Below are 23,594 nucleotides of genomic sequence, written 5' to 3'. Positions count from 1 at the left end.
CCCCAATTAGCCAAAGTTTCATGGAAATAGTTTGAAAGGTATTTTTTTTGGGGGGGGGGGGAGAGAAAAGGACAAACTGCTGTTTAACTAAGTAACAAATGATGTATTTAAATGACAATGTACCGGGCGTCAGGGAGCGAAACATCAGTGAGCGGTGGTCCCTGGCTGAGGACCCTGCGGCTGACCTCGGTACCGTTGGAGGTGTAGCTGGCGGCACTGTCAAACAGGAAACGGCATCCTCCTGTAAATTTCAATGAAATACAGAACAAATTAGAATGCCACCAAAATTACCACAGTACTAAATAAATTGTGAGGATAAGGTCCTCATAGTTATCGACAGAAGAATTCATTTTGTATACACTAACTTGTTCTTTTGACTGAACTAGATCAGTGCAGCCACCTAGTGCAGATAGTGGACTGTCTTCAAACTATGCTTTTGACAATTGAATCCTCCAAATCTTCATTTTAACATTCAAGATGATTGCTGATACTTTTAAATTCTTTGTAGTTCTTTTCTAACTTTGTTGAAGTAGTGGAAGTGTTTCTTTTTTTTTTACTCCCGGCCATTTCTGGCACCTCTGAGCCTGAATTCTTGAGACTGCGGTGAGCAGAACTGTTCTGAGTTGTCTTGCTGTTTATTACTCGCCAACTTTCAGCAGCAAAAATGCTGCTTTCTTAACACAAACACATAAGCAAAGCTGTTTAAAAACTGTTTGCTCTGAGCACAGTGCAGTGTCTTAAGGGCCACACGATGTGCACACTACTGAAACTCGTTCGGAGATGTTCAGCAACGCTGCAGCCTAATTGAGGCAAGTGGTGGTGTCCCAAATAAAGAAAGGGAATCCCAGCTATTTTTTGTTTTTGTTCTTTAAGAGTTGTTCCAAATAAGCAGCTGTCCTGATTAACAAATGGCCCAATTAACCAAAATCCACTGTACATGACACAGGAGAATTTGTACATACGGTGAATGACAGGAAATGAGAAAGTGGGGGTGGTGGGGGTGTGGGTTAATGGGTGGAGTGGTGATCAGCTTTGCTGCTTGGTGAAAGTAACACACACAGAATTCTGGAGGAACTCAGCAGGCCAGGCAGCATCTGTGCGGGGAGAAAAAAAAGTACAGTTGATGTTTCAGGCTGAAACCCTTCGGCAGTTCTGGAAAAAAGAAGTTGAGGAGTAGGTTTAAAAGGTGGGGGGGGGGGGGGACGGGAGAGAGAACCACCAGGTGATAGGGGAAATCTGGAGGGGAGGGTTGAAGTAAAGAGCTGGGAAGTTGATTGGTGAGAGAGGGAAAAGGGAATGGGAAATGGAGAAAGGAGGGGTGGGGTTGGGGGGGCAATACCAGAAGTTTAAGAAATCAATGTTCATGCCATCAGGTTGGAGGCTACCCAAATGGAATACAAGGTGTTCCTCCAACCTAAGTGTTGCCTCATCACGACAATGGAGGAGGCCATCGATGGACATATTGGAATGGGGAGTGGAATTAAAATGGGTGGCTACTGGGAGATCCTGCTTGTTCTGGCAGACGGAGCATAGATGCTTGGTGAAGCAGTCTCCCAATCTATGCTGGTATACACTGATATACAGGAGGCCACACTGGGAACATTGAACAGAGTAAATGACCCCAATAGATTCACAGGTGAAGTGTTGCCTCACCCAGAAGGACTGTTTAGGGCCCTGGATGCTAGGGGGGAGGTGTTAGGGGCAGGTGTGGCACTTGTTCCACTTGAAAGGATAAGTGCCGGGAGGGACGAATGGACAAGAGAGTCACATCGAGAGTGATTACTGCAGAAAGTAGGAGGAGGGAAAGGTGTGCTTGGTGGTGGGATCCCGTTGGGTGTGGCGGACATTTCGGAGAATTATATGCTGGACACGAAGGCTGGTGGGATGGTAGGTGAGGACAAGCGGAACCCTCTCCCTTGTAGAGTGGTTGGAGAACTCTGACCTTGGTGAAAGTAATTGTTTTTGAGTCTGGTTGTCCTGGTGTGGATGCTGCATAGTCCTCCCAATCAGGCAACGTTGTGAGTGGGAAATAAGGACCCTTAATAATGAGGGGTTGTTCCCTGGACGATTCTTTTGCGCTCCAAAGTAATTAAGTTAACAATTTTGGACACTGTTGTTTTTGGATGACCCTTGTTTGATGAGTGCAATTAGAAGAGTTTGTTTTAAATAGGGCTTGGGAAAAGTGCCAGGCCTTTGGAGGAGCTGAGGGTTAAAATACCTCATTTGCAGTGATCCTATTAATTGATCCTCTTTATCCAAGCATGTGAAATTCAATGGGGATTGAGGTTTCTAATTCGGTGGTGGACAGATCATAAACACAAGAGTTTCTGAAGGTGCTGGAAACCTAGAGGATTGCACACAGCAATACACACAAATTGCTGGAGGAACTCAGCAGGCCATCTAGAAGAAAAGAGTACAGCCCACATTTCGGGCTGTGACCCTAAGGATCCTGTTGACCCTTCCATAGATACTGCCTGACCTGCTGCGTTCCTCCAGCATATTGCGTGTGTTGACTAGAAGTTTGTACTTGACAAGGTTTAATTGTGAAACTCTGGCTGTGTTGGCAGCAGATTTTGGGCTTGTGAGGTCCTGGGGTTTTGCAAAGTTTAGTGGCTGTGTGTTGGCAGTGAGAGAAAGACCCTAACCCCCCCCCGCCTCTGAAAGGCATGGAGACACAGGAGTAACAAGTGAACTGGTAGGATTCAGTGGCTCAAGCAGCATCTGTTGAAGAAAGGAATCGTTGATGTTTCGGTTTGAAAACCTACATTGGGATTCTTTCCTTCCACAGATGCTGCCTGAACAACTTGAGTTCCTCTGAAGGGTGTCTTCACTCTAACCTGCAGTACCAGTTGTAACAATAGGTGGCACTCTTCTAAGCCCTTACAGTGACAAAGGGCCACCAGATTTTGGGACCCAGAGGATCTCAACCTGGGGTCCACAGACCCCTCAGTTAATGGTAGGGGTCCATGGCATTAAAAAAAAAATTTGGGAACCCCTGCCTTAACCCATCAGGTCCAGGATAGAAAAATAAAAAGGGGAACAAAATGGAGTTGATACCAAAAGAGGGGAAAAGAAATTGGATTCTTTACAATGGTAATTGTTTTTTTTTAAAAAAATCTATAATATGGGCAATTAGTATCCGAAATTTAACTAATTTATGAGGAAAGTTTGAGTGAACTAGGGCTATTCTCGTTGGAATGAAGGAGAATGAGAGGTGACTTGATAGAGGTGTTTGTGATAAAGAGGCATAAATAGAGTGGTCAGAGAATTTTTTCCAGGGTGGAAATATCTAACTTCAAGGTCACTGGAGGAATGCTGTGGGGGGGGGGGGGGGGTGAGAGAATGACTGAGTCAGGTTTTTTTATATCACACCCCCCCCCCCCCCCCCCCCGGGGTGGCGGTAGAGGCAGATATGTTAGGGACATTTAAGAGATTCTTAAATGGGCACATGAATCAAAGAAAAATTGAGGGCTGTGTGGGAGGAAAGGGTTATAGTGATCACAGAGTTGGTTAAGTGGTTGACACTACATCGTTGAGTTAAGGGCCTGTACTCGGTTCTAACTCGGTTTTAGTATAAATGAATTGTAATGCAGAAAATTGCTTGTACTTTCTGAAGTACACTGGTTGCTAAGCAACACACTTGGGTAGACTAAAGAGCCAACACTCATCAGTGGATTTGTATAATTATGAGAGGCAGATAAAGGGTAGACAGAATCTGTTTTCTCCCCCCCCCCCCCCCCCCAGGTAGAACACTAAAAGGCATAGCTTTTATATTGAAAAAGAAAATTAGATTTATAAGGTTTTCTTAATATACGGGTTAGATTTGTCTTGGTAAACGGTAGATACAACTTAGTAGGCTTAAAGGCTTGTACTGTGCTTCATGTTGTATGTTCTGTTTCATTTTTTTTTAAGTACCAGAGAACTCAAATGTACTCTGAAGCAGCAACTACAGGATTAAAGAGCCAAATCTATTTGCCGCTGTGAAAGAAAGAGGGTTTGGGTTGTTGCAACTGGATTATTGTTCCTCTATACCATAATCTTCACTCTTGTTGGTTGATCATTTGCTGCTGTCTGATAATTTATCACAGCGTTTGGGAAAGGCTGTGGGCTTGCAAGTATTTTTTTTATATAGCAATGCCATTGATTATTTAAATTCTAAGAAATGTCCTGGTTATTGCAAAAACAAAGGAGCTGGTTGTGGAACACAGGAAGAATGGAAACAGGCTGTTGACATCAACCCCTGTTGACATCAATGGATCCGGGGTTGAGAGGTGAACAGCTTTAAGTTCCTTGGCATACACATCACCGAGGATTTCACGTGGCCTGTACATACCATGTGTGGTGAAAAAAGCACAACAGCGTTTCTTTCACCTCAGACGGTTGAAGATGTTTGGTATGGGCCCCCAAATCCTAAGGACTTTCTACAGGGGCACAATTGAGAGCATCTTGACTGGCTGCATCACTGCCTGGTAAACTTCCCTCAATCGCAGGACTCTGTGGACAGCCCAGCACATCTGTAGATGTGAACTTTCCACTCACTATTCGGGCCATTTACAGAGACAGGTGCTTAAAAAGGGCTGGAAGGATCCTTGGGGACCCAAGTCACCCCAACCACAAACTATTCCAGCTGCTACCATCTGGGAAACGGAACCGCAGCATTAAAGCCAGGACCAACAGCCTCCAGGACAGCTTCTTCCACCAGGCCATCAGACTGATTAATTCATGCTGATACAACTGCATCTCTATGTTATATTGACTATCCTGTTGTACATACATGTAGACAGAGACATAACATAAAGGTTTTTACATATACATATATAGGATGTAAGTAATAAAGTCATTCGATTTGATAACTGTCTAAGAATGTCCCTCAGGACTTTCATCTTAACCGGCCTATTGGCCGCTTGGTGGCATAATACTCCTCCTTTGCCAGTAAAGTTCTTGTATCATGTTTTGAGAGAAGCCTTCTGTGTAAATGCAAGAAATTTGACCTTGAGCATCTGGTCTATGGAAAAACACACAAAATGTTGGAGGAACTCAGCAGGTTAGGTAGCATTTAATGGAGGGAAATAAACAGAAGATGTATCAGGCCGGCCTGCTTCATCAGGACTGAAAGGTCGACCGATAGTTTTCCTCAACAGATGCTGCCTGACCTGCTGAATTCCCAAGGCTTTCCTCTGTGTTGCTCAAGATTCCCAGCATCTGCAGAAACCCTTTTTTGTGTCTCTGTGGTCTATTGAGAGGATTGGCTACTGTTGCCATGGCAACACTTGCAGTTGTTAGTATCCCCAGAAGGTGGTGCCATTGCAAGGAGTTGTTCCATACCTTCCTGGCTTGGTAGCAGAATGTTTCCTCCAATTGACTATTGCTTTATTTCTTACATCCTTCACACACACAGGGAGTAAAAATCTTTGCATTATGTCTCTATCTGAATGTGCAAATAGAAATTTGTAATCATACATACAGTAAGATGTACAACAGAACAGTCAGTATAGCTTAGAAATACAATTGTGTCAGTGTAAATTAATCACTCTGATGGCCTGGTGGAAGAAGCTGTCCCAGAGCCTGTTGGTCCTGGCTTTAATGCTACAATACAGTTTCCCAGATGGTAGAAGCTAGAACAGTTTGTGGTTGGGGTGACTCGGGTCCCCAGTGATGCTTTGGGCCCTTTTTACGCACCTGTTGCTGTAAATGTCCTGAATAGTGGGAAGTTCACATCTACAGATGTGCTGGGCTGTCCTCATCACTCTCTGCAGAGTCCTGCGATTGAGGGAAGTACAGTTCCCATACCAGGCGGTGGTGCAGCCAGTCAGGATGCTCTCAACTGTGTCCCTGTGGAAAGTCCTGGGGACTTGGGGACTCATGCCAAACTTTTTCAACCATCTGAGGTGAAAGGTGCTGTTGTGCTTTTATACCACAAAGCTGGTATGTACAGATTAAGAGAGGTCCTCGGTAATGTGTATGTTGAGGAACCTAAAGCTGTTCATCCTCTCAACCCCAGACCCATTGGCATCAATAGGGGTGAGCCTGGCTCCGTTCCTCCTGTAGTCCACAACCAGCTCCTTTGTTTTTGTGACATTGAGGGAGAGGTTGTTTTCTTGTCACCACTGTGTCAGGGTGATGACTTCTTCTGTGTAGGGTGCCTCGTTATTATTTGGGATAAGGCCAATCATCTGCAAATTTAATTAGCAGATTGGAGCTACTAGCAGATGGTGCTGTATCTAGGTTTCTCTGTTAAACAAATACTCCCAGCCCAACCACCTGGCTGGTGCTGTTTGGACTGTGTTCTCTTAGTTATTGGGCAGCAAGTGATACAAGTCTTTTTAAAAAAAAAAAAAAAAAAACTAAAATGCTGCATGGAGTTGTACTACAGAACCCCCACCCCCAACCAATGGCCACCAGGGCCTTACGGAACTGACGTGAGAGCAGATTAGGGAAAGTTGTGTAGCTCCCTGGGTCGCCTCAGGCTCGCTCAGCTCGCCTCCGTCTAGGGGGAGCAGCCTTCGGCCCCGCCAGACTGGATAATCAGGTTGTGTGGATGCTGTGTGATGTCCCCAACCCCGCCAATTAACACAGTACACCATGTGCGATTAAATGATTACACTTTATAGAGCTTACTAGAACTAAGTGATTAATAACGATACAGTATATATGAAGGAAAAGAAAATAAAGAAAAGGCGCCAACTTATCAGAGTTCAGTCAGTTTAGTGCACATCGTTGGAGCTCAACCACTGAACCGTTCGATCCCTCAGACCTCCTCGACTCACAGCTCAGGACCGCCCGAAGTGATCAACCAAGCGGTGCAGCACACGTCCACCTTCTTCAGCATCTTCTTCCCGACCTCTCTAATCAGTTGCCCGAATGATGGCGGGGGGCCCTTTCTATAAGCCTACCGGATAGTCCACGCCACCTTGTCCTCCTCCAGAGAGCCACGGAGTACCCGACTCATCCTCGCTCTAGCCACGTTGGGCGCCTTCACTACCCCACGGCGCCGCAACCCCGTAAGCATTCCCTCCGTCCGAAATATGTACTCGTAGAGTTGTTCCAGGTGTTGAAACTCTGCTAAAAGCAGCCAGGGATCCCCTGACAACCCAAGCGCTCCCTTCAAAACTTCTGTACACTCCTCCACTGAAGCCCCAGGCTTTTCAGCTTTCAGCTCCCAGACTGCTTTGGCCGCCGCTGGCCCACCTGAAATGCCCCTCTTTCACACAGTTAAAGCACACGCTCCCCGCCACCCCTCCTCTCCCAGGACGGCCCTCACTCCCAGCCCACTGCACGGGCTGCCCCCAGGAGTGGGCACTTTCCCTATCCTTCCCCTCCAGATGGGGGTTCCTACTCCCCTGGGGTTTCTCGGTCCTCCTCCCGGCCACCACTTCCTGTAGCGCTGAGGATCGCTCCTGGTGGCCCGACTACTGCTGCCGAACTCCCAGATTTGGATTTACTCTGGGGGAAAAGCTGCTCTGGAACAACTGATCACTCTGGATTTTTTCCAGCTGTCCGCGGAGATGTTCCTCCTCCCCACAGCCATAGCTCCTCCTTTGTCAACATCCAACAGAGTCTTTCAACCTTTTCTTCAATTGCTTGTTTGAGTCTCTCTGTATAGAACTTTGTCAGTTGGTACAGTCGATATTCACCCCCCTGGTGCCAGGAGGTAGAGATTGTAAACTCTGGCTCTCTGTCCGTTCTGTATCTGACTGACGATTGTTGACTGTCATCGTCTTTTTACGCTTTGATCCCGGTTCAGGACAGCTCCTCCTGCTGGTGATAGCCAAACTTTCTCCTGACTGAATGAATGGAGACTCTGAGTCAGAAGGGTTCTCTCCATTTGGTGCTCTCAGTCCTCGGGCTGGTTCACTTGCTGCTGTTCCCTCATTCTCAGTTGTTGGGCAAGTGTTACAGTTGTAAAAGCAATAGGGTTGTAGCAGTGGGTGACTTCAACTTTCCTGTTATGGACTGTGTCCTTCATTATGCAAAAGGTTCAAATGGGACACAATTTGTTGCAAGGATATTAGATCAATGTTGAGATGATCCAACAAGAGGGGTCATACTGGACCTGGTGTTACGTAGTAAGACTGGCCAGGTGACACAACATTTCAGTCGGTGAACGACTGGGGACAAGGAATTGCCACTCCTTGGGTTTTAAGGTAGCTATAGATAGTAGGGATAAGCATGAACCTTGCAGGAGAATTTTAAATTGGAGTGGGGCAAATTACAAGAGTATTGGGCATGATTTAGGGAGAATAAATTGGGAACGGCTATATTTAAGCCAGTCCACATCTGACATGTGGAGTGTAATTAAAGGGCAACTGCTCAGAGTACAGGACATGTATGTTCCAGTAAGAAGGAAGGATAATACTGGCAAGGTAAGAGAACCTTGGACGTTGAGAGCTTATGAATTTAATCAAGATAAGGGAAAAGTGTGTAAGGTTTAGGGAGCTAAACTCAAACAGAACCCTTAAGGATGATAAAGAGACCAGAAAGTGCTTCATAAGCGAGTTGGGTAAGCCAAGAAGATTGATGGCAAGTAGGATTAAAGAGAGTTCCGAGGCATTTTATTGCAGGTACATCGTGCATAGGGAGTGGGTAGAACTGCTAGAGGATAATGAAGGAAACCTGCTTGGAGGCAGAGGTTATGGGTGAGGTCCTGAATGGGTACTTTGCATCAGTATTTACCAATGAAAAGGACCTGGAGGATGGGGAGATCTGTGTCGAATGTACTAATTTGCTATGACATTTCACAATAAAGAAATGGGTAGTGTGGGATCTCTTGGAGTGGCTAAGTCCTCCGGCACTGATGGGATAGACTTCAGGCTAATGAAGAGTCCATAGATGAGATTGCTGGGGCCTTGACCAATATTTTCTTGTCCCCGCCAGCCACAGACAAGGTTGTGGACGACTGGTGAGTGAAGTGAAGGGAACCAGGGAAAATCCTGGAAACTATAGAACAATGAATCTCATGTCAGTGCTAGGGATGTTACTGTAAAGCAGGGGTGTCAAACTCATTTTAGGTCACGGGCCGGATTGAGCAAAATGCAGCTTCATGCGGGCCGGATCAGTCGGACGCGTGCGAACGCAGCTTTCGTTGCCTCCATTTTTTCAGCCTGCTCTCATGTGTCTCAGTCTCTGCTATAACTACAAAGTGTTTCACTTTACAAATTCCGTTTCTTATGAAGAAGACTGCCGAGCAAGACTGCCGAATAAACACTAAAAACCCTGAAAACCTGGTACCTGAATAAACTCAGCATTAGCCATATCATACGCCATAGGCGCTTCGATTACTGGGGCCAGCTTTAATAGTAATTAGATATTATCTCGCAGGCCAAAGATAATTCCACCGCGGGCCGGATTTGGCCCGCGGGCCTTGAGTTTGACATATATGCTGTAAAGGATTCTTAGGGATAGTGTTTGAGTATTTGGAAAATCATGGATTGTTCAGTCAATCTACCATTGTGCAGGACAAGTCATGACTTGCCAACTTGAGTTTTTCAAGAATGTGAGGAAGGGATTGAAGGTAGAAATGTAGGTGTTATCTACAACGATTTTAGTAAGGTCTTTGATGTTTTGGAATGCTCATCTAGAAGATTAACAATGTATGGGATCCATGGTGAATTGACTGCTTGGATCCAGAATTGGCTTGCTCATAGAAGAGAAGATGGAGGTTGAAGGGAGTTATTCTAGCTGGAGGTCTACGATTAGTGGTGTTCCGCAAGGATTTGTACTGGGAACTCTGCTGCTTGTAATATGCAAGTTTGCAGATGATACAAAGCTATGTGGTGGTGTGGATGGTGTAGAAGACTGGCAAATAATACATGGTCTATGGATCATGTGCAGATATGAGTGGAAAAATGGTAGATGGAATTTAATCCAGCCAGATGTGAAGTGTTGCACCTTGGTAGATCAAATGTAAAGGGGCAGCACACTGTTGATGTTGACCATCAATAGTGACGATGAGTAGAGGGATCTTGGAGTCAAGTTCACAGCTCCCTGAAAGTGATAGGGTGGTAAAGAAGGCATTTGACATACTTGCTTTTATTAGTTGAGGAACTGAGTTTGAGTCAGGGTGTTCTGGTAGCTAGAGTTTTATAGAGTCTTGCATCCATTTCAGCTCACCACATTACTTTGGAGAGGAAGCAGACAAGGATTCTGCCTGGATGAGAGGGAATGAGGAGCGGCTGGACGAACCTGGTTTGTTTTCTCTGGAATAGCTGAGGGAAGATCTCATAAAGCCGGGGTTCCCAACGTGGGATCCACAGACCCCTTGATTAATGGTAGGGGTCCATGGCATAGAAAAAGGTTGAGAACCCCTGTCATAGAGATTGAGAAGCATAGAAAAAGTAGATGGGCAGTATCTTAATCTCAGGCTCAAAATGTTTAATGCTTGAGGCATTTAAGGTGAGAGAGGGTAAATTCAAAGGAGATTCTTACATGAAAGTGCTGGTTGCTTGGTATGGTGGCTGATTCAAATATGAGAAGGGTATTCAATATGCAATATGGACATTATGTAGAGAGAAGTGATTAATTTAGTTGGTCATTTGATTACTTATTTAATTTGTTCGACACAACATTGTGGGCAGAACTGTCCCTGTGATGTACTGTTGTATGTTCTATCGAATAATTACTTCAGCTCTTCCTCTGACGACTGCATTGGTGCTGCTTCATGCACCCATGATGAACTTGTCAATTTCATCAACTTTGCCTCCATCTTTCACCATGCACTTACCATAGAACATCACAACACAGAAACAGGCCTTCTGACCCTTCTTGGCTGTGCCGAACTATTTTTCTGCCTAGTCCCACTGACCTGCACCTGGACCATATCCCTCCATACCCCTCTCATCCACGTACCTGTCCAAGTTATTCTTAAATGTTAAAAAGTGAGCCCGCATTTACCACTTCATCTGGCAGCTCATTCCACACTCCCACCACATTCTGTGTGAAGAAGCCCCCCCCCCAATGTTCCCTTTAAACTTTTTTCCCCTTAACCCATGTCCTCTGGTTTTTTTTCTCCCCTTGCCTCAGTGGAAAAAGCCTGCTTGTATTCACCTTATCTATACCCATCATAATTTTATATACCTCTCAAAATTCACTTGGTCCATTTCTGACACCTCCCTCCCATTTCTTTATCTTTCTTCTCCATCTCTGGGGACGAACTGTCAACTGACATTTTATAAGCCTACCGATTCCTACGGCCATCTTGACTAAACCTCTTCCCACCTCGAAGCCTGTTAAAAACGCTATTCCATTTTCTCAGTTCCTTTGTCTCCATTGCATCTGTTCCCAGGGTGAGGCTTTCCTTGCAAGGATAACAGAGAAAGAGGTTTTCCTTCCTCCACCATTGCTGCTGCCCTCACCCGCATCTCCTCCATCTCCCAGACATCTGCCCTCACTCCGCATCTTTGTGCCGCCTTAACGGGGAAAGAGTTCTTCTTGAACTTGCCTGCCACTCCATGAGCCTCCACATCCAACACCTCATTCTCTGCAACTTCGACCATTTCCGACGGGATCTCACGATGAAACGTACCATCACTCTCCGCTTTCTGCCGGCATTGCTCCCTCTGTTATTCCCTAATCTCCCTCCTGGCACATATCCCTGCAAGTGAGAGAAATGCTACAGCGGCCCATTCACCTCCTCAATTACCTACGTTCAGGGGCCCCTAACAGTCCTTCCAGATGAGGCAACACTTCACCTGCGAGCCTGTTGAGGTTGTCAATTGTATCTGGTGCTCCTGATGCAGCCTCCTCAACATTGGTGAGACACAATGTAAATTGGGAAACTGTTTTGTCAATCACCCCTGCTCCATTCCAGCAAAAGCAAAATTTCCTGGTGGCCAACCATTTTTTGTTCCTGTCTCCAGCCCCGTTCCGACACACCGGTTCACAGCCTCCTCTGGGTGGAAGAGCAGCACCTCAAATTCCATCTGCGTAGCCTCCAACCTGATACAATGAGCATTGATTTCTTCTGTTTTGTTTTTCAATTTCCCCTTCCCTCTGCTTCCATTCCCCAGTCTGGTCTCTTGCTTCTCCTCTCCTGCCTGTCACCTCCCCCTGGTGCCCCTCCTTCCCTTTCTCCTATGGTTCACTCTCCTTTCCTATCAGGTTACTTCTTCTCCAGCTCTTTATCTTTCCAACTCCTCTGGCTTCACCTATCACCTTCTAGCTTGTCCTCCTTCCCCTCTCTTTTTCTCCCCCCTCCCGGCTTTTTATTCTGGCATCTTCCCCCTTTCCACTCCTGGGGGGGGGGGGTGGGGGGGAATGTTTTTGGCCCGAACGTCGACTGTTTATTCATTTCCATGGATACTGCCTGAGCTGCTGAGTTCCACCATCACTTCGTGTGTGTTGCTCTTCACAATGATGAGACCTCTAGCCTCCCTTCCTTTCTGTCTTAACACAGTCTGTCACTTCTTCAAGGGTTCTCATTGTGAGAGATCCCCTGACGTAAATGAGCAGGAATCGAATGCAAGTTGTGACTTGAACTGGCTCGACCTTTTACAAAATGTACCATTAGAGTTACGGCTTTGCAAGTGTAATGAACAATGAATAAAGTTCAAAGATCAAATTAATTTGATTACCTAAGCACGTACATGTCACCATATACTACCTTGAAATTCATTTTCTTGCAGGCATCACAGTAGAACAAAAAAATTACTGTAGAATTAATGGGAGAACTGCACACAAAGACTGACAAACGACGAATGTGTAAAAGAAGACAAACTGCAAATACAAATAAAAATGATAATAAATAATACTGATGATATTTATCAGTCCTGATGAAGGGTCTTGGCCTGAACTGTTGACTTTTTAATTCCCTGCTGACCTGCAGCATTTTGTGTGTTACTCTGGATTTACAGCATTTGCAGATTTCCTTGTGTTAATAATATTGAGAACATGAGTTGTAGAGTCCTTGTAAGTGAGTCTATAGGTTGTGGAATCAGTTCAGTGTTGAGGTGAGTGATGCTACTCTCACAGGTTTAGGAGCCTGATGGTTGAAGAGTAATAATTGTTCCTGAACCTCTTGGCGTGGAACCTGAAGCTCCTGTACCTCTGGCTGGAAGGGTAATAACTACCAACTTCAAACCCCAAATTTGAAATTTGTTTACTTCTTTAAAATACAGTACAGTGCAAAAGTCTTAGTAACAGGTATGTAGCTAGGGGGCATAGTACTGTAGCCACAAAAGAAACGTGATATACAGTTGCAAGAAAAAGTTTGAAACCTTTGCAGTTACCTGGTTTTCTGCATTAATTACTCGGATCACATTTTATGAGTAATTAATGAAGAAAACCAGGCAATTGCAAAGGGCTCACAAACTTTTCCTTGCAACTGTATGTGAGTGATCATGATCCTGATTCTGATATGGGTCTCTATATAGATATGGGACTGAGTGGGAAGGGGGCAGGGAGAGGGGAATCATGGTTGGGAAAAGGGGAAGGGAGAGGGGAGGGAGTGGGAAGCACCAGAGAGACATTCTGTAATAATCAATTGTTTAGAATCAACTGACTTTGCTGGTTGACTCAGGGTTGGGTGCAACTGTGCCAGCCCCCTGCCCTGGTACTCCTTCTCTGCCATCTGTCCCACCCTCACCATTCTCAGCATCCTCTGCTCCAACCAGATTTACAAACTCGCTCTTCTCCGCATTGACAAATACAGGACTGTGCCAAAACCTTTAACAGCCTCGATACAGTATGTGCCTAAGACTTCTGCACAGTACTGTAAAATGAGATTGAGGAACACAAGTTTTATTGTCGGCTTTTGATCGTGACGGTGCAAGCTCGAAGGGCCGAATGGCCTACTCCTGCACCTATTTTCTATGTGAAACTTGGCCATCTCTTACTATAAGCTTCTTGATGACCGTGCAAAGGTGCTGCTTGTTGTGAGTGCAGAGCATTATAGATTGTAACAGTTTTCCTATGTGATTGATGCAGAAAAAACTGAAGCCTGATTACTTGAAGAATCTGCCAGATGTATTGAAGCAGTTCTCTGGTTTCCTGGGGGAAAGGCCATGGTTTGCAGGTGACAAGGTAAGTTTCTCTTCAGGCTGATGTTGCATTAACCATGGTGGGATGTGTTCTCACTGTTTTCCTAGAGTTATAGAGCTTAGAAAGAGGCCATTCAGCCCGTCATGTTTATTTTGACCATTTTGGCCTCTTGCAGTAATCCTGCTCGCCTTCAATAGAACTCTGCCATTGATAGCTTGCCTGTTCCCGGGGCCTGTCTAAAAAGCCTTGAAATCATGGCAATTGTATTAGATTTCTCCGGCAGCTCGGAGGGTGTGTTCCAGGTATTTCTGCCACTACCTGTAAGGCAGACAACCCCAACACGCGGACCGCGAGAGCCAAATCTCTGGACAGTGCCGACCCATTGGCACTTGCGTGAACGCACCTGTCATAACATGTAAATAAAGCGCATGCTGCTCTTAATTTATTTTAACCTCATCCCACACCGTACACTTGACCTACGCCCCCGTAGAGCGCGCGACCTACTGCGTGCTCTCTGTGGTCCTCGACTCGACAGCGGCACGCACCACCGCTACCCTCCTGTCATCTAAGAAGCGAATCTGTCATCTAAGCGAATTGTTAGCAGCAGTAAGTCACGGACCCTAAACCAAGAACAACATGGCCTGCGCGAAAAAGCGCGAAGCCGACCAGGAAAGCCGTCAGTTCAAATCTGACTGGACTGATCAGTTTTGTTTTATTTTACCGAACGATGCCAGTGCTAAACCGGCATGCTTAATATGCAGTGTAAGGAGTCTCTATGTTCTCCCTGTGGCTGCAGAGGTTTCCTCTGGGTGCTCTGGTTTCCTCCCACATTACAGAGACATGCCCTTTGCTTGGTGAATTGGTCATTGTAAGTTGTCCCATGATTAGGCTAGTGTTAAATTGGGGGAAGTGCTGGGCAGCGTGACTCAAAGGGTTGGAGCTGCCTATTCTATACTGGATCTCTAAATAAACTAAATATCAACTATCATGTATTTAAAATAAAAGAAAATATTTTTAGGGAGTTTTGTTTTTCAGCATGGTAACAGGCCCTTCCATCCCATGAGGCCATGCTGCCTAGTTACTCATGACCAATTAACCTACCAACCTGTACATCTGAGACCTGTGAGAGGAAACTGGAGCACCTGGAGGAAATGCAAGCAGTCATGGGGAGAACGTCCTTACAGGCACAGCAGTAATTGGCAGTTAGTGTAATGCTACAATAGCACCAGCTGCCAGGGTTTAATTTCCGCCACCCAGATCCCCTGTAAAATTTCTGCCTCCAAGTCTATGCTCTCAGTTTCTGCTACTTCTACCATGGAGGCAAAATGTCTGTCTTTATCTTGTATATCTTCGTCCAGGCTTTCTGCAGTGGCTAACCTAGGGCATAGCAAAGTTGTAGAAGCTTGGATTCTGCATTGAAGTAAAATTCATTAGTTTTAAGGCACAGAAACAGGCCATTTGGCCCATCTTGACCGTGCTCCTCATTATGGTTATTTACATTAAACCCATTTATTTAGAGATACAGCGTGGAATGGGCTCTTCCAGCCCAATGAGCAGCTCCACCCAACTACCTATCTCAGCAACACACACAAAATGCTGGTAGAACACAGCAGGCCAGGCAGCATCTATAGGGAGAAGCGCTGTCGATGCTTCGGGCCGAGACCCTTTGTCAGGACGAAGGGTCTCGGCCCGAAATGTCGACATGCTTCTCCTTATAGATGCTGCCTAGTCTGCTGTGTTCTACCAGCATTTTGTGTGTGTTGTTGTTTGAATTTCCAGCATCTGTAGATTTCCTCGTGTTTAACCTATCTCAGCAAGTGGCCAAAGTGCTACACCTGCCCATTCCCTCCATTCCGGGCCCTTCCAGGTGAGGCAACATTTCACCTGCGGATCTGCAGCGGCAGTTTGTTGTGTGTCCGCTGTTCCCAGTGCGGCCTGTACATTGGTAGACACAATGTAAACTGGGGGACTGCTTCATTAAGCGCTTCCACTCCATCTGCCAAAAGCGGAACTTGCTTAGTTGCTTTCCCGTTCTTGTTCTGACATGTTGGTCCATGGCCTCCTCTTGTGCCACGATGAGACCACCCTCATGGTGGAGGAGCAACATCTGTCTCCATCCAGGTGGCCTCCTACCTGATGGCATGAATATCTATTTCTACTTCCAGTTTAAAAAAAAATACTGTTCCCTTCCCTTCCCCTCTTCTATTTCCCCACTCTGGCCTCTTGCCTTTTTTTCACTTGCCTATCACCTCCCCCCAGGACCCTTTTCTCCTATGGTCCACTCTTCCATCAATACCTCATACCCTCCTCTCCAGCCATTTACACTTCCTATCCACCCCGGCTTCACTTACCACCTTCTAGCTATCCTCCTCACACCCGCCAACCCTCTCAACTTTTTATTCTGGTGTCTTCCCTCTTCCTTTCCAGTCCTGATGAAGGATCTCTGGCTGAAACATTGGCTGTTTATTCATTTCCATAGATACTGCCCGTCCTGAGTTCATCCAACTCTGTGTTGCTTTATATTTAACCCTAGCATAATTAATAGCAAGACAATTTACAATAACCAGTTATCTTACTAACCAGAGGATCTTTGGACTGTGGAAGGAAACCAGAGCACCCGGTGGAAACCCACATGCTCATGGGAAGGCCGTACAAACTTCTTACAGAGGATGCCGGAATTGAACTCTGAACTCTGACCCCAGCTGTAATAGCATTGTGCTAACCACTACACCTTCTAATCCAAAGCTATTCAAGAATTTGTCTAGATACTGCTTAAATTTGGTGGAGTTATCTGCCTCCTGGGTGCAGGACATTCAAAATTCCAACCATCCTCTGTGTGAAAGAATTCCTCCTTAGATAGCCTAAAATATTCCTATCTTGTACCTTAATTTTATATCTTGTCCTGGAGATAAAAGATTTTTCAGACCTATTCACCTCATGATTTTATTTACCTTTTTAATCAGAGTACTCCTAGGCCACCTCTGCTTCAAGGAAAAAGAAAATACGATTCCATCTTCTATTTGTGACTGAAATACTTCAACCCAGGCGATGTCCAGATGGATCTCCTCTGAACTCTCTCCAGCCCAACACCTCTTTCTGACACTATTGTGGCCAGAACTGCACACTATACTCCAAGTATAATACAAGTTGTTGCCTGACCTCTTGACTATTGCTAGCATTTAATATTTTTGGACTTTGTAAGGCCTTACAAGGTTATGTGACCAATATTTTGTGATCATATGTTGGTGTCGAGCCACTATTGAAGAAACAAACTTCAGTCTGTATGCACTGCCTGTCTCTTCGATCAAACAATGTGCAAATCATTTTAGTTTTTGCTTTCTGTTATCAGATCACTTTTGTGGATTTTCTGATGTACGACCTCCTTGATGAACATCGTGAATTTGAACCCAAGTGCTTGGATGACTATAAGAACTTGAAGGAATTTATTTCCCGCTTTGAGGTAAGAACTGTGCGTTAAGGCAAAATATATATATATTTTTTAAAACTCTTCCTTGTGTGCAGTGAAAGTTCAGTCAATCAAAAGCACCAGCACAGACACAATGAGCAGAAGGGCCTATTGCTGAGCTGTAACCTGCTTTAATTATTTTCAACAGCTCTTGTATAAACACACAAATGTTTTCCACAACTTTTTTATTTGTTAGGCATTCACTGAAAATTAGTTTAATTTTTTTTTACCTTACTCCAGCTTACATTAGAATTGGGGGTTGTGGAACTGTTGAGCTGATAATCATGAAGACCTTCCAAACAGAATTCCTGGTCATACATGTGCGACCATGGAAGTGCAGGGTGGGAGTGAGATGTGAACGAGTATTAAACACAGTCATAACAACTCTGGAGGTGATTCTTTCATAGATGAAAACCAGTGCAGAGACCATCTTTGACTGAGCAATCATGGAGAGGGTTATTAGTTACTTTCAAGATTCGTGTACATTCCAAAATGCACAAAATCCTTCGTGGTGTGATATTAAAAGAAGCTAATGAATGAAAGGAAGACTTGGGGGCAGCTTTACAGCGCCAGTGTCCCGGGTTCAATTTCTGCTGTGGTCTGCAAGTAGTTTGTACATTCTCCCCATGACTGTGTGGGTTTCCTCTGGGTGTTCTGGTTTCCTCCCACAGTCCAAAGACATGCAGAGTAGTAGGTTAATTGTTAACAAGGGTGTAACTAGGCAGCACAGGTTCATTAGGCCAGAAGAGCCCGCTGCTACCATGTTCTATCTCTTAAATAGAATAAATAACATAAAAGTTGTCTGCCCAGTAGTGGGGTGTGCATCAGGAAGATTCAGATTCAGACATTTTGACTACATTCAGAAATAGTTCTGGTTTTCAAAGAATGCAGACATTTTGAAACAGTGATTTTAATCTGGGCCAATTCTTCATTTTTAAAACACTATTCCATCAATCATATTTATCCTTTGAATGATATTTTTGTATTCACTGGGGAGGAGGCAGAAGTATTAATATGAGCCAAAGGTAGGGGAGTCACATAGCAGTTAACGCCCTCTTCCTGTTTTCAATTGCTTTTTAATTTTATTTTTGGTTTAGCTGTACGTTTTAATCTTGTATTTCCTATTTTGTAGTCATAGCATTTGTATTAAATTCTTCCCAAATGATATTTTTTGCAGGGTTTGGAGAAAGTTGCAGCCTACATGAAATCTGACCGCTATATGAAAGGCCCATTCAATAACAAGATGGCCTTGTGGGGCAACAAGTAGAGAAAGGTCTTGAACTTTCTACCAGATCCTTAAAATGTACATGAGTTTTTCAGCTCCAATAAAGAATGAAATGAGATGGTAAAATTTGGGATTATTTGTCTCTGTTCCTTTTTCTAATCTGCACAAAATTATCTCTGACCAGTGCGCTGCAGGTACCAGTACTGTTGTCTTAAGAGACGTAGTGGGATGAAATTAAGAGCAAGTCTGTACCACTTGGATGCTGTTGGGTGTAACCAGGGCAATTTCTCTACCCTTTGAGTTAAGTAGTGGAAGTACAAACTATGCGGGGTGAGGTAAGGGGGGTAGCATGGTAGCATCGCGGTTAGTGCGTTGGTTACAGTGCCAGCCAGCGATCAGAGGTTGGGGTTCAATTCCTACCACTGCCTGTAATGAGTTTGTACGTTCTCCCTGTGACTGCCTGGGTTTCCTCCGGTTGCTCCAGCTTCCTCCCACAGTCCAAAGACGTGAATTGTGAGAATGTTATGCTGGGTCTGGAAGCGTGGCAACACTTGCAAGCTGCCCACCACAATCACTCTTAAGTTTCAATACACAGTGAGAAATAAAGCTAATCTCTCTTTCTTTCTTTTTCAATATTTTTATTAATTTCTTATATAAAAGAATACAGAGTACAATAAGATATATAATGTAGATTGATTACAATATATTGAAATCACAGATGAAGTGTAATTACCCCATATCCATATAAATTAAATTTGAACATAAACTTGAAAAGAAATAACTTTATTATACAAAAAATCTAAACCCACTACTGGGGGGGGGGCAGGAAACAACTGTTTGGTTTTTTTTAAAAAAAGGAATAATCTTTTTTTAAAAATATATCTTTTTTATATATATCAAGGCAGCATTTGATTAAGTGGGACATCAAGAACCTCCAGTAAAACAAAATGTGGTTGTTAGAGGCCTGAAGAGTTCCTCAAAGCACAGTCCTCAGCCAGCCATCTTTCTCTGCCAGTACACATCAGAGGTTTTGTTGATACTCCATTGTATTTCTTTGTGCTCAGACCCCAACTCTAATGAGCACAGTAGCCTACCTTTAAAAGAACCCTCTTGGAAATCCAAGTCTTTACCCTGAGGAAGTTTGAGGGGAAGCAGAACAGGATTTTCTCCCATTTCATCCCCACCAAGCACACCCTGACTTTAAGCAACAAGCTTTCTTCTGTCAGGACGAAGGGTCTCAACCCGGAACGTTGACTGTTTCTTTCAACGGATGCTGCCCGACCTGCTGAGTTCATCCAGCTTTTTTTGTATGTCTTGATTTGACCACAACATCTGTAGTGCACTTTGTGTTAAGCCCTCCTCCACTCCCAGGCATGTGCAAATACAAAAATGCCCCCTTTCTGTAGCTTACTGCCTATTTCAACTGTGTTCACCCCCACCTTACACAAATCATGCAATGATATCTGGCATACCCTCCCACTCTGAATAAGATAAATGATTAATAAGGATATATTGCAAGAAAGGCAAGTGAAGTTAGACCAGGTTAATGAAGGTGTATACCATTTCAAAGTGGCAGGATCCAATGACACTGTCTCCAGTAATGAGATCGACAAATGCAGAAGGGGTAATTTTCCCTCTGCCCCCATCCACTTCTGCTGTGGATGGGGTTAAAACGATGAGGCAGCTGAAGATGGTTGGCGGAGGGCTGAGGAACTCTTCACACTAGTGAGACTGACCCCTAACAACCACAGCCATCTTCCTTTGACTTCAGGCAATTTGAGTATTTCCCATTGAATTTCATTCACTGAAGCTTCTTTATGCCATGCTCAATCAAGTGCTGCCTAGTGTAGCCCTGTTGTTTGGTTCCTTTGGAATATTTTATTTACCAGAAAGCACTGCTGGTGAAACTGTCAATATTTGACAGATAATTTGGCATAATTAGGATTGAAATGGGAAGTTACTGGGCATTTTTCAGTGTCTAACCAATACCGGTGTTGAAAATGTACTTGGATAGCCTAACTAACGGCAAGGTTGGTGACCAGGACTAAACTTGGTGCCCACTTTAATTCATTTAGAAGTATAATCCAGAGTGGTCTTCTGTTGTTGTAGCCCATCCACTTCAAGGTTCAATGTGTTGTGCATTCAGAGATGCTCCACTGCACACCACTGTTGTAACTCGTGGTTATTGGAGTTACTGTTGCTTTCCTGTCAGCGTGAACCAGCCTGGCCATTATCCCCTGAACTCTCTCATTACCAAGCCGTTTTTGCCCACACAACCCCTGCTCTCTTAGATGTATTTTTCTTTTACACACCATTGTCTGTTAACTCTAGAGACTGTGCATGAAAATCCCAGGAGATCAGTCTCTGATGTGCTCAAACCACCCTTTCTGGCACCAACAATCAGTGCATGGTCAGAATAACTTCGATCACATTTCTTCCCCATTCTGATGCTTGGACAAACGCAACTGAACTTCTTGACCATGTCTGCATGCTTTTATGCATTGAGTTGCTGCCCCATGATTGGCTGATTGAATATTTACATTAACAAGCATGTGTAGGTGTACTTAAAGTAGCCTCTGAGTATATAACCAAGATGAGGTCTGCCACTGTAGTGATCACTGTATCCATTACACGGACACGTGGAGTGAATCAAATTAGTTGAAGACTTTATTTCTCCAGCAGTTAGGATCTCAGGAAGAATCTGAGACTGATCACCCACTCGGCACTAATGGATCAGCACTTCAGCTTTCTGTGGCGTTGCCGTCGAGGATGGAGATGTTGATGTTCTTGAGCTGCCTTCTCTCATTTAACTGTTTAATTGTCCATAAGATACTGGAGTAGAATTAGCCCATTTGACCCATCAAGTCCACTCCACCATTTGATTATGGCTGATTGTTTCCCCTCTCACCCTATTCTCTTGCCTTCTCTCCATAATCCTTGACACCCTTGCAACAACGTGCAACCTTGCACGAACCTATCAACCTCTTGTTTAAATGACTTGACCTCTATAGTCCTCTGTGGCAATGCATTCTGCAGATCCACTACACCCTGGCTAAAGAAATGGCTTCTCGTCTCTGTTCTAATGGGATGTCCTTTTATTCCGCGGCTGTGTCCTCTGGTCCTAGACTTTCCCACTTTTGGAAACAACCTCTCCACCTCCACTTCATTTGGGCCTTTCAATATTTGATTGGTTTCAATGAGATCCTCCTTTCATGTTTTCAAAGTAAGGCGAGTCAGCTTGAATATTTGTGGGTAGAGGGGTCTGCAGCTTTTAAAGAATGTCACATCATATCTGACTGAGCTCTTGATGTCTCATTGGATTAAGTCTTCAAAAGCTGAAAGTAAATATGTCACCATATTCAACCCTGACATTCATTTTCTTGTGGGCATACTCTATTAAGCTATAGAATAATAACTATAACAGAATCCTGACCGGCTGCATCATTGCCTGGCATGGGAACTGTATTTCCCTCAATCACAAGACTCTGCAGAGAGTGGTGCAGACAGTCCAGTGCATCTGTAGATGTGAACTTCCCACTATTTAGGATGTTTACAAAGTCAGCTGTGTAAAAAGGGCCTGAAGGATCATTGGGGACCCGAGTCACCCAACCACAATCTGTTCCAGCTGCTACCATCTGGAAAATGGCACCGCAGCATAAAAGCCAGGACCAACAGGCTCTGGGACAGTTTCTTCCACCAGGCCATTAGACTGATTAATTCATGCTGACACAACTGTATTTCTATGTTATATTGACTATCCTGTTGTACATAATATTTATTATAAATTACTATAAATTGCACATTTAGAGGGAGATGTAATGTAAAGATTTTTACTCATGTATATGAAGGATTAAGTAATAAAGTCAATTCAATGAAAGACCCCCCAACTTGGGTATAGAACCAGAGGGCAGAAAAGAACAAACTGTCCAAATACAAAAAGAAGAAATAATAAAACAGCAAGAAATATCAAGAACATGAGATGACGAGTCTTTGAAAGTGATTCCATAGGTTGTGGGAACAGTTCAAAGATGGGACAAGTGAAGCTGAATGAAGTTGTTCCCTTTGGTTCATGTTCCTGGTGGTCTTCTCAATGAGCATGTTTTACTTGAGTGGCCTTTGGAAACTTATGCTGTCTTTTATCCTCCTATGTACTGAGGTTGTGAAAAACTTTATTTGCTAAACTGTTCATACAGATGAATACATTGCAACAGAGTATTGAGGCAGTAAATCGTGAGCACAAGAGATTGTGCAGATGCTGAAAATCCAGAGTAACACACAAAATGCTGGAGGAACTCAGCAGGTCAGGCAGCATCTATGAAGAAGGGTCTCCACCTGAAACATTGACTGCTTAGTCCTTCCCATAGGTGCTGCCTGATCTGCTGAGTTCCTGCAGCGTTTTGTGAGTGTTGAATTGAGGTAGAACAAAACAGAATGCAGGATAAATTGCAACAGAAACAGTGCAGCACGGGCAGACAAAAAGTGCAAGCAAACAATGAGGTAGATTGTGTAGTCAGGGGTCCATCTTTTCATAGTAGGGAACCGTTCAATTACCTTATTACAGCCTCCTTTAGGCTGGTGGCATATGCTTTCATGCTTTTACATCTTCCGCCCGATGTGAATGACTGGCCCGGGTGGGATCTTGATTATGTTGACATTACTTTATTATTGTCACATCTACCAAGTTGTAGCGAAAATCTTGTCTTGCATATTGTTCATGCAGATCGAATTATCACACAGTACACTGAGGTAGAACAAGGTAAAACAGTAACCAAACAGAATAAAGTGCAAGATCATAATGAGGTAGATTGCCAGGTCAAGAATCCACCTTATCGTACAAGGTCTGTTCAAGAGTTTGATAGAAGCTACCATGGCTACAGAGGCTTAGCAGGGAAAGGGTCTTCTGTCAGTGGGTGCATTTAGGCTGAATCC

General features: G+C 44.3%; 1 protein-coding gene and 1 long non-coding RNA gene across 3 annotated transcripts in view; one reads left to right on the top strand and one right to left on the bottom strand.

Moving 5' to 3' along the window:
- LOC140717302 (glutathione S-transferase Mu 1-like) overlaps positions 1 to 18,791 on the top strand; it is a 60,132-nt gene extending 41,341 nt beyond the window's left edge. For both annotated transcript variants that reach the window (XM_073030754.1, XM_073030753.1), the window contains exons 6-8: positions 13,921 to 14,016; positions 17,324 to 17,434; positions 18,618 to 18,791. In XM_073030754.1, coding sequence (XP_072886855.1) covers positions 13,921 to 14,016; positions 17,324 to 17,434; positions 18,618 to 18,707 — 297 coding nt within the window. In that variant the 3' untranslated portion in view covers positions 18,708 to 18,791. The remainder of the gene's footprint in view (positions 1 to 13,920; positions 14,017 to 17,323; positions 17,435 to 18,617) is intronic.
- Positions 55 to 23,313, bottom strand: LOC140717303 (uncharacterized). Its single transcript, XR_012096510.1, has 2 exons — positions 23,217 to 23,313; positions 55 to 241 (listed from the first exon to the last, which is right to left on the bottom strand). It is a non-coding gene; the product is annotated as an uncharacterized lncRNA (long non-coding RNA).
- Positions 23,314 to 23,594: the final 281 nt, after the last annotated feature.

The sequence above is a fragment of the Hemitrygon akajei genome, chromosome 27, assembly GCF_048418815.1.
Source record: "Hemitrygon akajei chromosome 27, sHemAka1.3, whole genome shotgun sequence".
Lineage (NCBI taxonomy): Eukaryota > Metazoa > Chordata > Chondrichthyes > Myliobatiformes > Dasyatidae > Hemitrygon > Hemitrygon akajei.
Note: the sequence above shows the minus strand (reverse complement) of the source record. Positions and strands in the feature narration are given on the sequence as shown.